Source organism: Castor canadensis, chromosome 15, assembly GCF_047511655.1.
Source record: "Castor canadensis chromosome 15, mCasCan1.hap1v2, whole genome shotgun sequence".
NCBI classification, from domain to species: domain Eukaryota; kingdom Metazoa; phylum Chordata; class Mammalia; order Rodentia; family Castoridae; genus Castor; species Castor canadensis.
In genome coordinates this window covers 94,945,790-94,963,443 of record NC_133400.1, presented here as the reverse complement: position 1 = coordinate 94,963,443, position 17,654 = coordinate 94,945,790, and the positions used below count along the sequence as shown (strand labels likewise).

Below are 17,654 nucleotides of genomic sequence, written 5' to 3'. Positions count from 1 at the left end.
GGCTGATGTTAATCTTTTGATGTATCTTTTCACTGAAATAAATAATAAATGGGATTATGATAGCTGTACAGCTTTTTATGAGTTCAGGTGAATTAGTGAACCTGGGAGTGATCTTGGAGACCCCTGACTTAAAAAATTTAAAAGCAGAGAACAGTTCCCTAGTATTAATGAGCAGTTATTCCCATGGTTCTCTTCAGCACACCTCAAAGGCCCATTCAGGCCAAGTGCAGATTCTGTGAGCTACCATCCTACACCATAATTTCAGGAGTGAGCTTTCATGGTTTGGCCATTCTCAGTATTTTCCAACTCATATTCAAAAGAAATTTTTTCCATAAATGACCTTTATCAGACTAGCACTGTTCCTCAAGATTGACTCAGAATATATAATGTTATGAGTTGTTGGAAGAAAAAAATACCTCTAGCCATTTCTCCAGCAACAGATTAAATGATAAACTGAAAAATAATGGACATTTCTTTATCAGTCTATGCAGGTGGCTTTCCAATTTTGGGGCCACTGGAAGTCTTTATATGCTTAGAAACTACTTTAGATCAGAAAAGGCTTTCATTTAGGTTACATATATCAATATTTACCATAATAAAAAATTAAATATTTTTATTCATTTGAATATAAACTCACTACATGTAAATATGTACATTCTTAACCCGTTATTTTCCAAAGTAAGAGACAATGTTTTTCTTTGCTGGATCATCTAATATCTTGCTTCATACCAGGATAACAAAATTCTCGTATCTACTTCTACATTCAGTCTGTGGCATGATAGCTGTGGTTGGAGTTTATGAAGAAAACCTGGCTTTATGCTAATGTATAGTTAGAGATAAAGAAGTACTTTAAGTTTTTTTTCAGGTCATACAGGTATTCTTTTTGGCTGCTATACCAAAAGTAACAAGCAGCACTTCTTTAAAAAGGTTGTTTGGAACACAGAATCTGAAATCTTGTCAACAAAACCTTCATGTTTCATTCCTTTTAAACTGGCTGGTCTATTTTGTACTTTGGTTCTTCGGCTGGCACACTGATCATTTAGATAACACTAGTTGGCTGAGTTATGCACAGCTTCCAATTCTGACACATTTCATCATGTGACACCAAAAAAAAATCATAGCTCTTCACATCACCGTTAATCATATCAGCAACTGTGTGTTTACAGATTTCTGAAACTTTTTTTATTCACTTAAAAGCTCAAGTGTTTATAATTGGGAAAAATAATAAAAGTTGTTCTCTTTGAAGTGAGTGAATTTGTTCATTTGTCAGAAGACATCTACAGATGCCTGTGTCTGAATAGCCACAGTCTGTAAGTCATCCTTTTAAGTAATAAAGGCTGTTCTATGGAAGAATGTAGCCCAGAACATCCAGCTCATACCTGAAACAAATGCACAGGCCCTTTTCCTTAAGGTGACCATCAGAGCTCATATTTGCCAGTATCACCAAGTACATGCTCCCTACTTCTCACTCATAATATTAAAGAGAGGCAAGTTTAATAAAACACTTTCACTGTTTCATCAAGATTATTCCTGGGACAGACTGGCCTCTCCCTTTCTGTGAGACTGTGATGAAAAAAGGTGTGATTTTCATTAGCTTGGGCTGGCACTGCCACCCTGACTCAGGCCAAGTCACCTGCAGCTTGTCCACCCTTGCTTAACACAACATCCCCACAAGGAGGAAGGCAAGTATATTACACTATCCTTTTTTTTTTTTTCTGACCTCAGGGATCCCCAGACAGGAGCTGGAGGACACCTACTAACCATGCCTGAAGAACTGCAGTCTCAACACAATGAAGCAGCCAGCCACAATGACATGAGGCCAGGAAGACAGAATTATCACAACTCTTAACCCTGACTATCTTAGTTCACCTTCCAGTTCAATGATGTATGATGAGTAAAAGTTCACAAAACTGAGAACTATTTAATTACTTTAAATTCAGACAGTCAAAATTTTAGATCACCAAGACTCTGCACTTAAATCCAAGAAAAGGCTCAGTGCTATCTCTTCCATCTTGTGGCCTTTCACACAAGAGTGGAGAATAACCAGGACTTAGCACTAAAAAACAGTTTGTAAATAAAATGAATCTCATCAAGCATTCTCAGAGAATTATCTGCTTGTACAATGGACTGTTTTTAGGCTTAAGCACCCTGCAGTGAACAAGTCACAAATACATAAAGCTCAATAATCATTCCTGTTCCTTATTTAACTCTCTTGCCAAACATCTCTCCAACCAACGCTGACTAACTTTCAAATTCCATCCATGAAATTATTTTTCATTTTATCAGCAAGTCTTCCACTAATTCAGATATGTACTGATTTCCAACTCATATTACTATGTCATACAACCTAGGTCCAAGTTCACCAGATAGAACAGAAAATCTTGAAATTTCAGTGACTTAAACACAACCCGTATCTACCTCTTGTTCACACATGATTACTGGAGATGCCACCAAGTCTTTGGGAACATGAGCTCACCATTCCACTATCCTCAGGAAGGGTCTCTTAATACTCTGGTTCAGCATGGCTACTTCAGCTACAGTGCCCACCCTTCAAAAAGCCCTCCCACGATCAGCAAATGCCACTTCTACTTACTTACTAGTCAACTTATTTGTCACCTGGCCACATATGCTAAAAGGTGGAACAAGGTGGCTTGAGGGTAAGACAGTCAACAAATACTGCAGATACCTATTACTAAGGGGAAGGATGGAGACTGGAGGAGAGTAGGTAGTCTTGGACCTATCAACTGACACTTGACAGACTTTAGCGTTTACAAAGCGCGTCCACAGATTATCCAATTTGATCCTCACAATAACTCAGGAGAAGAATAGGTATTATCATTTTCACTATTTTATAAACAAAAAATGTGAGATCCAGAGAACTGAAGATGATCAAATGCCCCTCCCATGGGCTCCTAGAAAAAAAATCTTTGAAATTGTACCTCTTGTATTCAATTGCATATTTGTGAGGTATATACATGTGCCCCATCTTTAGCAGGAACAGTATGTACACCCAGCTTTTCCATCAGCTCTCTGACCCCCTACTATGCTTTAACCACATCCCTCATTGTCCCTGCTGCTTATGGCTTGGGACAATTTCCTTTTTCACTTTCACCCACACATGGCATATTCTTCCTTCAAATATTGCCTGGCCTTCTCCTGAAACCCTTCCTCAGCTATCGGAACTGATACCGTATAACAATCTAAGTTTGTAGAATGCTTGGTTACTTTTTCCTCACAAAGTACTTTCACACATGTTGCCTCTGGACCAGGATCAGGACCAACTTGAGAAAAGCAAGGATGGGGGTGGCTCAAGCTGCATGCTCCCACCCAAAAGCTTCAGAGGCTTTTCATACCAATGCAGCATCTGCCCCACCAGGAATGCTCTGGAGCTTGAGGCAGAACAGAGCCCCTCAAGCACAAGGAGAGCTTGAGCCAGCTGCTGGAAAGGAAGAGAGCTGCATCCTGGGAAACATCCAGCTCCGAGGCCCATTCACGTGCCCAAGACAGGAGGATTGGCATCTCTGTGCACACTTAGAAGGGCAATCAAGCAAGGGTCTGAGGACGGCTTTGGGGGAGGAAAATGACAGTGACTGTCCTCCAAAATCCCTTAGACTGCACTTGTACACTCAGAGACTGTCTGAGCCTGATTTATGGATGACATTTTAATTAAAATGTTATACCTAACTTTAAAGAAAAGTAGCAATTTAGAACCACTGTGTACATTTAAAGCACAGTACAAATATAGCACACTTCCGAGACCAGAGAACAGTACACTGGCAGGAAAAAAAACACAGAGCAACTCAGCTCATCTCCAGAAAGGCAAAGGAGGAGGTAAACCATTTCGGATTAGGAACAGAGGGCCTTCTGGTTCTGGCAGTCCAATCCTCACCCTGGTATAAATGAAGAGAATGGAAGAGCATTTCTATTTAGTCAGAAATTAAAAAAAAAAAACTTCCATTTTAGAAAAAGAAGAAAGTCATGAATCAATACCTATAAGCACTAGCTTTATCAGTCTCCATACTCCAAAATCTGAGTGGACATATTTTATGTTTGTATGAAAATAGAACAAGCAAACTTACTGAAATTGTTCTAAGAAGGTGGGGAGTTTGAGGGAGAAAGATGGAGGGGGTGAATCTAATATATACTATAAGCACTTATGTAAATGTTACAATGCATCTCCCATAAAACTAATATATGCTAGAGAATAAAAAACTGCTAGATATGTGTGTATAAAGTTTTGTTTCTATTGAGGGGCCTTTTTAGACTTTTTTCTCTAATTGCCCCCAACTTCTAGAAAATTGGAAGGCCACAGACAAACCATCATCTATTTATGTACTGTGCCCTTTGGAGGGACACGATCCAATGTCATAGCTAAGATTTTTCATCCTCTAATCCCACTGAGGATGTATATCATACACACATGCACACGCAGACCCTGCTCATACCAAGTCACTCTCTACACCAGTAGATGGGGAAAACACAGCATATGAAAAGACAATGAAACGAGCAATCTTGAACCACATCCTGAAACCACCAAAGAACAGGTGGTGCATGCAATCTGAGTAAATGCCAAGTGGCTCTCCTGGAAGAGAGTGGACACAGCCTTCAGAATGGCATGGTCCTCAGGCCTGAAGGTCCAGGGTCTTCAGGGAGGAGGGAGTCGTGGAGGGCATGCTCAGGCCAGGCAGGAGGGGCAAGTCTCTCCACTCTATCTCTGGATCATGCCATGAAACACAAAGTGGGCCCAGCTATGTACCATCAGATTAAATATTTGTAAGAAATACAAATCAATCCATGCTATCAATGAGCAGACCTTAGTGCACTGCAAACTGATACCATCACCATTCTCCTAGCACCAGCACCAACAGGAGAATATGTTGCTTTAAGAAAAAAATAAATAATTCAGGTCATAACCAACTTAATACTGCAGAACAATCCACATAAAAGCTTTGTCTTCCAGAACCATGTCGTCCCACATTGCAGCCACTAGCAACATGCAGCCAAATGCCACAGAAGTGAAGTAAAAGTTCAGTTCCTCATTTGCACTGATCCCACTTCAAGTGTTCTAGAGCCACATGTGGCTAATGGCCGCCTACTGCAGAGATGGGCAGAGACAGGACTTAGCATCACTGTAAAAATTCTAGGGACATGCAGCTCCAGACCACCTCCCTATCTGTGGGTTGAAGCCACCCAGGTTTTCCTTTGCTGATGGGAGATGGGCGCATTTCCAACTTTAAACGTCAGTGTTATGACAGCAATCAGATCTGTACTGACTTCTCTTGAAATGCATATCTTCTGTACAAAGATCAAGAGTTATAACTAATTTAGGGGATTTGTGATCTGTATTTTCTCTTCGATATTTAAAAGAAAAGCATCATGAACTTACACTAGAAAAAAAAATTATACAATCTGTCACATCAAGATAGTAGCAATTTCACTGAGATTTTAATAGGATCTATGCAAAGGAACAGATGGGCCTATTTTAAGAATAGTGCCTACTGGCTTTTTAGAAACATAGTAAAGTTCTTGCCGAGTAAAGGGGAGTTTATGCTTTTGCTTTGGAAACAGGAAGAAAAGTTCTTCCTTATTATGCTGATTATTAAGTAGTTAAGTGTCTGATAATATTAAGTAAATTAAGAATTCAAAAGTAAATAATTCTATTTAGTCAGCTTTAAATGTAGCATTGAAAAAAGTGACAAAATATCCCAAACCAGTCCAGGCTATAGCAGCCCAGTATGAAGCAGAAAACAGTCATCAGAAATGCTCACTGCAGAGACCCCCATAGGTCCTCTCGTTCCCAAGATGGTGCCACTCAGTGTGGGCCACAGCTATGAACTGAGTTGATATCAGAAGTAAGCCCGCACTGGCTTTTTGATTGATGGTGCCTAAAGACCACATTTTACCTCCAACACAGAGCTGGGGGCTCCTGTTCAGGCAAGGGACTAGCTGCAACTGTTCCACCCTTCTTCCCTTGATCTCTGCTCCTCACACACTGCAGCAGAGACACATGAAGAGCCTGGCCAGGCATCCTCTCCCTAAAATGCGCAGGCTCGTGCCAGTCCCACCCCATGCAATCCAAGTCTCTCTGCAGAGCTGGGCCACCAAAAACTGTGAGCTGCCACCTTTCTTCACCCTCATGACACCTAGTTTGCATGTAGAAGAGCAACAGGGACATATTAATGTCATCTTAATGCCTCCAAGCAGGAATCACCTACGAGGCAGTGCTTCCCACATTCATGCTGCTGACTCAAATGGACTTGCAGAAACTAACTTCACAATGCAGACTACTGTAAGATTTCATCAAGTATTTAGTGAGCCTAAAGCATTCTCTTTACCCATCCTGTGCAACAGCCCAGTTTATCCAGAGGACTACAGAAGTTTGAGTTCAAAAGCTTCAAGTCTGTCATAATGCACTTAAAATGCATGCAAAATTTTAATCCACCACTTCTGTTTTTCACTGATCCATTCATTCATTTGCCATCCAGGCATCTTGAGTCCATGCAATGAAATATTATGGAAGTAATAAGTAAAATATAGTCCATATCCTCTAGATCTATACATGTTAGAATATAATATATACACTCCTAACTATAACATACAGAAAACTGAGGAACTAAAAGATGAAGAGAAAGCAGTCATTCCTGATTGTGGATCAGAAATGTTTCTTGCAGAAAGTAACATTCTTTACAAGATAGCCGCTCTTTAACAGTTTTGTTTCATCAGATATTAAATTACCACCATTTATATAAAACACATCATTTTCCCCACAGCTGTTTGTTCCCTTGACCACCAATTTTATAAGAATAAAGGGGAAAAAGCCATTATCCTGCATCAAACGATCAAAGGACTGTCAAATTTTGTCAAAATAAAGAGTAAGAAAATGTGGGATTCTTATGATAGAAACATCCTCAACTTCCTCCATCATGCATACCTAACAAATGGCTTGATAATCCCAGCACTGAAGAAACAATGCAGACCCACAGGAATGGCCCCACCACAGGAGGCAGTCGTGAGAGCAAAAGCAGAGAAGGTGGGTGGTTCACATTCAGATCTCCCAAGTTGGGTTTCCACTTCTATAATGAAATGGCTCAAAGTTGATGTATAAAGAGAAATTCTCTTGACAATTCTGCACCAAGATCAGGAGGACCCATTACTTTGGGCCCCTACTGGGGGTGCTTCACAGCAAGAGTGGGAAACACCTTACTAACAGATTTTCATTACTTTATATGACCTTCCCAATCCCCAAGGATGACTTGATTGTTGTACAACTAACTACAGTAAACCGCTTCAGGTGTACGTCTGTTATCCTGGCACTTAGAAGGCTGAGGCAGGAGGATTTAGAGTTTGAGGCCAAAATGTCTGTAGCAAGACCCTGCCTTAAAACAGAAAACTTAGGAGGAGGAGGAGGAAGAGGAGGAAGAGAAGGGAGTAGAGGAGAAAGAGGAGGAGGAGGAAGAAGAAGAGGAGCAGGAGGAGAGAGGAAGAGGAAGAGGGGAAATTATTCCTCATGAAGAGAAATTATATTCTGTACTTAGCAGCGATTAACACAAATGGCCCTAGATCTGGAACCTGCCATGTGCAATAATCACAGCACGCAGATTTTCAAGTACACAGCAAGTGCTGGGAACTGTTCTGAGTACTTCACTGAATCCTCAAGGTGTTCTAGGAGACAGATCCTGCTCGTGAGCCCGCTATGCTCACAGATGAGGGCACTGAGGCCTAGGTGTCACAGGCAGTGTGGTTTAGGGTCCACGCTCACATGTCTTCCTCGAACCAGTCAGTGCCCTGAAATGACATCCTCACCAGGAAGAAAATGGGTTTCAATCACGCAGCTATTTTATGCACTTTTTAGTTTAAGTGCTTAGCAGGAACTTTGTGTAATGAAGGACAAAACAGCAAAGCATGGGGCTATGGGAGCCCATGTTATATGGCTAAGGAGTCAGGAAGGCTGTGGAAAGAGGGGACAGCTGTCTTTGGTATTTGAGTTGGTCTATGCTGACTCAGAGGGCAAAGCAGGGAAGCTGCCAGTGTGGAGTCACACAGAAGGCAGAACTGTGAGTGCATCTGGTCTCTAACAAACTCAAGGACCGCCCATCAGGCTGAAGGTTGAGCTGAAGGTCTTTCACCAGCCTCTTCCAAATCCCCTGTTCAGACATCCTCAACTGAGAGAAAATCAGGATGATAGACCTAGGAGCCTAGAGGCAGTTGTGGGTACAGCACTGGAAGGCCACATAAGAGCTGATACTGGGAGAAGCTGCAGCAGCTTCCACAAGCACAGAAGGCTTTGTATCCAAGTCTGCAATGTCTGAGAGTAAAGAGACCTCCAGGCTGCACCACGCTATAACATGCCATAAGAACTTTCATTTGGGGCCAGGCATGTAATCCCAGCTACTTGGCAGGCATAGGTAGGATCATGGTCTGTGGCCACTCTAGGCAAAAAACACAAGACCCTATCAGGAAAAACAAATCACAAATGGGCTGAGGGTGTGGCTCAAGTGGTAGGGAGCCTGCCTAGCAAGTGCGAAGCCTTGAGTTCAAACACCAATTAAAAAAAAAAAGTGTTTCTATTTTGGAAATGTTATTTTTTTTTTAATTTGTACTTATTCTAAGACATATGTAGCATCTGTCCTGTAGAGAACCATTGGATAAACATTTAAAGAAATTGCTTGATAATCCATCTCAACTAATTCCATTATTTTACTCACTCCTCTTTTCCCACCAGCTCCAATATTCATCCCCTACACCAGTCCCGCCTCCCCACTGGGAAGAGCAGTCTTCAAGTGTGAGCCACAGGATATTGACTCTGTGTGGGATGTGACAGGAATTGGAGGAAGACACTGTCTTACAACCAAAGCACCTCATAGCACACACACAACATCGCAATCCCAGAAAAGCCCAGGCATGCAGGCTCAGCAGAGCTGGTGGAAGACATCAGCCCTCACTGGGCAAACTGTGAACAGCTTCTTTTATTGAAGACCTAGAGAAACACGGCAACTGTTTTCCTGGGCTGGGGATGTGGGAGCAGCTTTGAGGATAGTGTGGAATGCAGAATCCTTTACCAGGCTTTCTCAAGTCTGATAGGACTGCAAAACCAGTGGGAGGTGATGTGGCCACATAAACATCTTCCTTTTCTTTCCACAGCATTCCACAGGAAGAAAAAAAACGAATAAAATTTGCAGGATACCTCCTGATCATGTTACACACCTGCCAAGATTCCGGCATATCATTGTCACCTCAGCTATTTCCTGTATGGTCTTTAGGACTACAATGGAGAATAAAGGTCAAATGCCGGTGGAAATACCACTCAGCTGGGACTGAAAACAACCTGTTTCCCTTCCCTATTCTGACAGGCTCTCCATCTTTTCCTCCTGGATCAGGAATCTGCCAGAAGAAGACAGGCATGTTCATTCCCTCACAGGTTCCCACAACCTGGCAGAGCACACACGGGCATCCCAAAATCAAGCCATATTACTCAGCCTCTCTGAGCAAGCCTGGCCATAGGGATAAGCAATGACTCATGGGAGATAAGGCAGAAATTGTTGGTGGCTCTTCCAGGGACAGCTCAATACTTCCCTGCTTCCTGGTGCTAAGACTCGATGGCCTGTTGGGAGCAGCATGGACCATGGGGTAAGGGTAGGGAGAGAATGTGCTAAGCAGATGGCCAGAAGGCATGAGATCAGAGAAAAGTGACCTATATTATGGCCAAGCTGCGCCTAGTCACCCACAGCTGAAGCTAATCCCAGGTCAGAGGTGACTCAGGAAGAGTAAGATGTTAACATAAAACTTTAAGTCAGCTGTGCTTAGCATGGTGCACATAAGAATCACCTGAGAAGCTAAAATATCAAAGCACCCATGAGTTAGCTTTAGCAAGAGATTATGAATTAATTAATTGGAGGTAAAACCTGAGCATCAGACTCTGAAAATTTTGAGAAATCCAAGAAGGTAAGCGGTGAAAAGTGAGTGAGGTCCAACCCACACTGACTCCAGGGCTTCTGTCTCTCTCCAGCACAGCTTCGTTTGAGCAGGTGTTTCTTACAATGACTTTGTGAGACACACAAGTTGATTCTCACTCCATAGAAAGCAAAACAGGGTCACAGGTTGTTGCAGGCACAATACCACATTCCATCAAACATGCTCACCTCCCTCACTCTTCCTCCTGCATCTTCTACAGGAAGTTTGTTCCAAGAAGAGATGGCTCCAGGGTTGCCTGGGAGCCCGTCCCAAATGCAGAATTCCAGACCCGCAAAATCAGAACCTTTGCTTTTAGGTGAACATGTCAGCATTTGAAAGCAGTGGTCCTTAATCTACTTTACCTGACCAAGAAAGCATTGAAGAAGCAACAACACAGGGCAAGGCTGAAGAAGGGACAGAGCCTGGGGAAGGGAGGGCCCAGGCAGGAGCTGTAAGTCAACATGGGCAAGGCCAGCACTGAAACAGATCCTAAGAATAGATGGCACTTGGCTCTTTCCTCCAGCATGAAGTACTCTGAGAAAACACACTAAACAAAACCAGTCCAGGACACATTACAAGTAAGCCAACTCCTACCTACATCCCTCCCATCAACTATTATCTTCCTCCTGTGTCCCATTACTTTAGCTCGGTTGGAAACAGAGCACCATATTTCCTTTTATTTATATAACAATCTATAAAACAACTGAAAACATGGGTGTTGTTAGAAATAAAGTCAGTGGCGGTCAACTTTCAAGGCAGGCATTTAACCCCAGCCACTTGCTTTCATATCAGCTTGCAATGTTGGGGGCGGGGGAGGGGCAACTGATTTGACAACCTAAACTGGGAAGGGTAAATCACAAACAAAAAAAAAAGACAGAGAGAGAGAGAAGACAGGTAAAAACTGTGTACATGCCAGAAGGCACATATCACGGGAAGGCCTTCCTGCCACAGAAAGAAGCAGATACCACTTCTAAAATCTGGCCAATCCCAAGAGAGGCATATTTTTAAATAACCCAACAGGAAGTAGGTGACATCCAGGAAAAGAATGTAAACCCCACAGTACTCAACCAATGAAGAAGCGGGGCTACCAATAAAATGCTTGATACCTGATCTTGCAAGATCAGCATCAAAGTCTTCCTTCTGCTGTACTTCATGTGTCTGAGTCCATTCCTTGAGTTTGGATAGGTGAGCATATTTCTCACAGGTGTTATTTCCCTTTCTTTTCAGATAAAGAAACTGGAGCAAGAAATGCACCCTGAAACCAAAGAAGAAAGTGGGGTGGAAGATAGACATCTGCTCCAGCCACTCACTATGCAAGGGATTTATGAAGCTATTTCAGGGGAGGCTACCTGAGTGGTGACTTTTCCTGCTGATGCTGTAAAATCTGGATCGCTGATCCATGCACACCATCACACACAAGCAAATCTTCCAAATACCCCTTTCTCTTTTCTGACCTTTAGTATGTCTTAAAACTGCCACATGCAGCCTCAGCACACCGTGGCAAACTTGTTCCAAAGGTGACTCTTCTGCTTGTGGCAACTCAATCCTCCTTTCTCACGTGCCCTCTTCCTGCCGGTATCTCCAAAATCATCACAGAGCTTGGGAGGCAATGGGAGAGGGATGACCCTATTCTGGAAAACCTCACTTGATGAAACAGCATGGACATATTTAGTATCTGTGAGCACTCACATTCAGGGAGAAAAGCAGGCCTACTGGCCTGAAAGTGACCAGATCACCTTCCATCTTCACCATCCAGAAAGTAGTCAGTACCTTTTATCCCCTTTCCACATACAGTCAGGCCCCGCACACATGCTGCACTTTGGGCCTTTACTCTTAGGAAGGGAGATTCAGTTCAGATTTGTAATAGACATCAGGAGCAGCCATAGGGCAGCTTATGGTAAGGGAGTCAGGGTTCCCCGACGGTCATTCACCCACCCACTCAAACCTCCAATTACTGAACACCCCTTACCTGCCAGCAAGGCCACAGTGAACCAGAGAGACCCACGTCCCTGCCCTTGTGGGGCCATTAAGCAAGGTGGGAAGTCATCACAAAAGGAAGCAGACTCCATCTTCTGCTGGTAGCAGCCAGTGTCAGAGAGGAAGACAACAGAGAGTAAATGCGAGAAGGGTTTGTCACAGGAAATCTCACCAAAGGGGGCCACTTCTCTCTAGTCAAAGACTGAGGCAAGAGCTCAGGAACCTGGAGTGCTGGAGCAGAAGATGACAAGGTGACCCAGGCAGGCTAAAGAAAACTTCCTTTCATTCCCTCAGAACTGGAAGTTTGTGGAATTGTGTCACATTGACAAGTCATTTGAACTTTTGAGGAAGCAATGCAGGTCCAAGAGTCCCCCCTTTCAGTTAATGACACCCTATCAGAAAACACAAGTTACACTGCAGTGTCCTGTGAGGTGGAGGAGACTGAACTAAAGCCACAGTGTGCACCCAATCCCTTGGCAGGACATGAGGAGGGGCTCAGCTTGCAGCCAGTTTCTTGCTCAGCCCAGGGAGCCCCCTAAGAATCTGAGCATCACTCAGGCCAGGGCCAATGTTGCTCAGCAACCTTCCCAGTCTCCGGGGGCTGATTGTGAATGCCCCCTGGGCATACTCGGTGAGGACCTAGATGCATGAAGACAAGATTTCACACTAATAAGGACCACTGCATCTCCAGAAAATGTTCTATGAATAGATGGGAACAGGAAATGGGGGAAGTTCACCCTCTCCAAAGGATATTAGGGTTCCTTCAAGCATTTTAACCTCTGTGATTTACATTTTCTGTAAATGCTGAAATGTATCAGGATGTAACAATGACAAAGATTCTTTAATAAGCAAACAGTACAGACAGCTGTGTGCATTTCTAGCAGAGAGCTTGCCTTCAGTTTTCTCATTCATGCTTGTGGCCTAATTGGTGATATATACTGGTACAGTTTAGGCAGAATTAGAAACCTCTCCATTCCTCCTCCAAAGTAAGCTGGCATTTTTTACTTAAACCAGAAAGCTTGACTCCACATTACCCTAAATAATACAAATTAGAATCCAACTACCCTCAAAGGAATGGTGTGTTTTTTATACACCAAGTAATTCCTGACTACTCATTCATCTATTCTGATTCTTTGTATCTGTAGTTCAGGAGCCTACGGACCAAAATCACAAGAGGGTTTGCCTTTGTTCTTCCCTTCCTACAAAATGCAAGTTTCCAGACTGTACCTCCAAAGACTCATTTACCAGCACCTGGGGCTCAACTAACTACAATTTTTTAAAGCCCCTTGGTGGTTCTAATATCCTGGCTTAAAACCCAAGGCTCTGTACTGAATCACAACCACACACTGTCCAGCAATTCTGCTCTATCTTTGGATCACAAGGCACTTCTCTCTTTCAATAATTTCCCACATTTGCAGTTTGCCTCTCTAATTCAAGAGTAAGTTCTCTAAGAGAAAGAAATATTCTATTTCTTTACATACATACTTGGGGCAATTCTATATAAAATGGAATATAAAAATTAACTAACTGGGGCAGGCACAGTGGCTTGTGCCTATAATCCTAGTTACTTGGGAGGTAGAGATCAGGAAGCTCACAGTTTGAGGCCAGCCTAAGCCAACCGTTAGTGAGATCCCATCTTAACCAGTAAAAAGCTATGTTTGGTGGCCTGCCTATCGTCCCAGCTACACAGGAAGCATCAATCAGAGGATCACGATCCAGATTGACCCAGGCATAACTAAAGCAAAAAAAAAAAAAAAAATTAACTGGTACCAAGAGAAAATATCTAAAATATTACTTCATTGGCAAGAAATAATCCATTCATGAATTCATTCATTCAAAATCACTTTCTCAGCACTTACTGCATGTGTTAGGGCCTCCATGAAGCTTAAACACAATTCATGGGTATTGGCCTCTTAAGGGCTGTCTGTAAAAGGACAGGGATGTAACAACCAACCCTCCAATGTACTGAGCACTTCAACAGAAATGTAGACATTATCTGAGAAGTCAGAATGAGGAAGGTCTTAGTAGTATCCAGGCTACCAGCAAATGGGGTACATACTGCAATATAAGCTAAGACGGTGCTGGCAGAGCTCCCCCACCCCGACTCCCCCAGCAGTGTTTCCCAAATTTTAATGTGATTTCAAATCTCTTCAGGCCTGGGCTTTATTTTTACTCTGGATGCTCACAAAAGACAGGAAACATGAGGATTCTAGAAAAAGGACTTGACGTCTCATGGCCCAGCAGGTGTAATAACCTCATGACTGTGTGCATTGGTTCCCATGCTCCATGAGCCTCATGCCTGGTGGATGCAGCACACACACTTAGGTTTGCATGAAGCTGAGAGACACTTCACAAGGAGGGAACCTCTGTGGTACAGAAAGTACTAAACAGGCTTGTTCTCTGATGCCAGAAGGAGATGCTCCACCTTGGTCTTCAAACACAATTCTCAAAAACAGCCCAAATGAAAAGCAGCCAGGCTCCTGTAGTCTTGGTAAACCCAGGAAAATACTCTTGCTCAAATGAGGGTAGTCATACATTGTACCTGGGGCAGGGCCGGCTGTTCCGCGTTTCTGAGAGTTGCCAGGTACAGAAGACACTGTGAGAGGGTTGCTTGTGTGACTGGACCATTCTGGCAAAGTTAGCGTGCACAGCAGTGTGGCTGCAGGACATAACCCTGGAGGTTGGAGGATTCCCTAAGCCATCACAGGGCTCCCTAGGGAATCGAGAGTAAGTGGAAGCAAGTCAGGGCTCATGGCACAGATGGACCTTCAAGCTCCTAACCCAGTACAGTCCACTTCCCCAAAGGCTGATTCCACTGCACCCAAGAACAGCCGCACAAATTTTAACAGGTTGTCTACTCTCCTCACCTCTCCTCCTCCCTGCCCTGTCTCTCAGCACCCTCTGACTTCTCCTGTGTACTGTGGCTGTAATATCTCCCCTGAAAATCCAACCGTGCTTCCACCATCTCTGTGTTTCTTCCCCCAGGCACCTGCATAACTTGCTCCCAGATGTCCTTTGTTCCCTGCTTATGACATTCCTGAGTGTCCAACACTGAAAAGCAATGTTCCCACTCCCCAGCACACTCAGCCTCCATGGTGCTTCCACTGAATACCTAGTTCATATTCTACACATATCTGCTAGTTTTGGGCATAACGTATTCAAACCTCAGCACAGCTCTGACATGTGAGAAGTGCTCAAAAGCATGGTTTCCCTCCCCTGCCATTTTCTTGGGATCTATATACAGGAGGAGCCCTCTAAAAAATGAAACTTCACCTTGTTTGTCTTTGTAAATCCCAATGCATTGCAGAGAACCTGACCCTGTATCAAAAAAGACCTTTTCTAGGGTAAGTTGTTCCATGACATAACTCTTTAATAGGATAAATAGTGACACCTTATAGAATATATTTATACTCTATAAGGTATAAATCAGTGTTTCATTTTTATACATAAAGCAAATGCAACTCAAAGGCCAGGTGAAAGTGAGACAGGGATGTGAGGACTTGTTGCACCCACTTCGCTGGGCTGACAACGGCAGTAACACGCTGATTATAAATTACATGCACCAATTCTGCTGTTGTGCACTACCGAGACTTTAAGAAAGGGTCTGGCCAAACAATGACTGAATGAACTGTTCACCATGAGGCTGCTTCCAAGTGACTTTTATTGTCCACTTTGCAAAGTGGCTCAGGCAAAGCTTGTGAAGTTTTCTCAGCTGCATCTACCAAGTATCTCAGGAGAAGAGGTGGCAGGTACAGGGGAAGCCTGGGTTCACCGCTCTCACACATGAGATCCTGTGCACTGCTTGACCAGGCCAAGCAGTTGCCACCTCAAAACCAAACATGGAGACCATGCTCGGCCCTCCCATCTTCCCCTAGCCAAGTTTCCTCCCCTCTAGTTCACACCATTGGTTTGGGCTCATATATCACTCATGAGCAGCCAAATTTCAGGAAACTGAGAAAACTACATACCTATACAGGACCGAAAATATGGCATTTAACTATAGAGATGTTTAAATATGTCTTTTCCTGTCTTTAAGATCTGATTACAATGGAACTCAAGGTCTATTCCAGCACCACAGCAAGCATAAATACCCCATATACCTGAGTCCGTGTGGTGGCAAAGCCAGGGCTGTCACAAGTGACCTCACATCTCAGCACTAAATAACAGTGCTGAGGGACACCAAGGCCTCACTCTGGCCAATGCCCTGGGAATCCCATCAGGCAGGAGCTGGCTCCTGGGGCCCTCTCTGGGGGAGTGTGGATGCAGGGGGTGGCTGCACTCAAGGATCTGGACAAAGAACAGTAGGACACATCCAGCCACACTGGAGCACAGCATGCAGCTCATGGCCATTATCAGTGTGCAAGAGAAAGTGTCAGTATTTCCCTTCCAGAATAAACAAGAGGCAAAATACGGCCAAGAAAAATATGTGAGGGACTAAGAATGGGTGATGAGCATGGGCAGCTTTTCTCCCTTCCTTCCTCTCTTTCCATTTCCTTTGATTTCCCAAACTCTCTCCACATAATTTCATGGGTCTACATTGAGCATAATCATCCTCAAATTCAATATTCTCCTTTAAAATTCTCATCTTTTCAATTGTCCTTCGCCTCCACCCACAAAGCCAGTATCAAAGTGCCTTTCCCAATCTGGTATCACAAACACACTTACTGTTCTAATACTAGTTTTCATTAAAATTCTTGATTATTTTACACCTGAAAACAAGTAAATAAAAAGTGACTGCTTAAGAGTGTCTTGCTCCTGCTTATACTCTCTCTACAACAAAATTAGAAATAAGGGCAAAATAGTTTCTGCTGGATATTGAGGAGGTGGGGGGGAGGGGTAGGGGGCGGAGTGGGTGGTAAGGGAGGGGGTGGGGACAGGGGGGAGAAATGACCCAAGTCTTGTATGCACATATGAATAATAAAACAATAAAAAAAAAATAAAGGATCTTGATTGGCCCATTCAGGAAAAAAAAAAAAAAAAGAGTGTCTTGCTCCTGCAGGGCAGGCTAAAGAGGCTTCAAGCACCAGGAGGAATTACCAAAATCAAAGCCTCAGAAAAGGGCAAGACTGAGAACTAGACCATTCAGAAAGAACGACTGTTTGGCCACACTGCCAGCTTTTCCTCTAAGTTGTTCCTGGAAACCTGCTTACAGGGTATTAGGGAAACAGGAAACCTCAGAGCACAGCATAACCTGCCAGGAAAAGGGACAACTTCAGAAGACTTACACCCCTGGTGGCACTTGGCCTTCTTGCAATTTGAGTCCAGTTGGAGCTTGCGACTTTTCTCCTCAGAGTCACACACTGGCTCCAGCAGGTCCACTCAGCACCTCCAAACGCCACTCAGAAAGGACTTAATGTCCATCTCTTCATCACTCCCATTCTGCACTCTTTCCCATTCAGGTTTTCACTCACTCTGTTTATTTTCAATTTTGAGCCATTTTTATCAGACACACAAGGTAATTACAGAAACAAACACAGAAGTGAGAAGTCACTAAACATGACAGGTCTCAACTGCTGTGTTTGTAGCCTTTCCTCTGATGGGCCCCACCACTTCCACATCATTGCATCTGTGTCTGGTGATCCTGAGCACAGGTGAAAACATCAGACTTTGAAAGGGAAGAACATCCCAGGTGTCAGGCCGGCCTCCCTTCTGCACCTATTCTTCCCTTCCCATGTGATCATTTCTCAGGCTCAGGTCTGGGCCCTCAAATTGCTCACTGCACCAAC

At 43.5% G+C, this 17,654-nt stretch overlaps 1 protein-coding gene across 6 annotated transcripts in view; it reads right to left on the bottom strand.

The window, feature by feature from the left end:
• Dip2c (disco interacting protein 2 homolog C) overlaps positions 1–17,654 on the bottom strand; it is a 386,747-nt gene that overhangs the window by 227,522 nt on the left and 141,571 nt on the right. Inside the window, exon 1 of one of the 6 annotated variants that reach the window (XM_074056764.1) lies at positions 11,921–16,678. The exons of 4 other annotated variants lie outside the window; for them this stretch is intronic. In XM_074056764.1, the coding sequence (XP_073912865.1) occupies positions 11,921–12,020 (100 nt within the window). In that variant the 5' untranslated portion in view covers positions 12,021–16,678. Of the gene's footprint in view, positions 1–11,920; positions 16,679–17,654 lie in introns of those variants that run through there. One more of the 6 variants, XM_074056766.1, reaches the window with a different exon arrangement.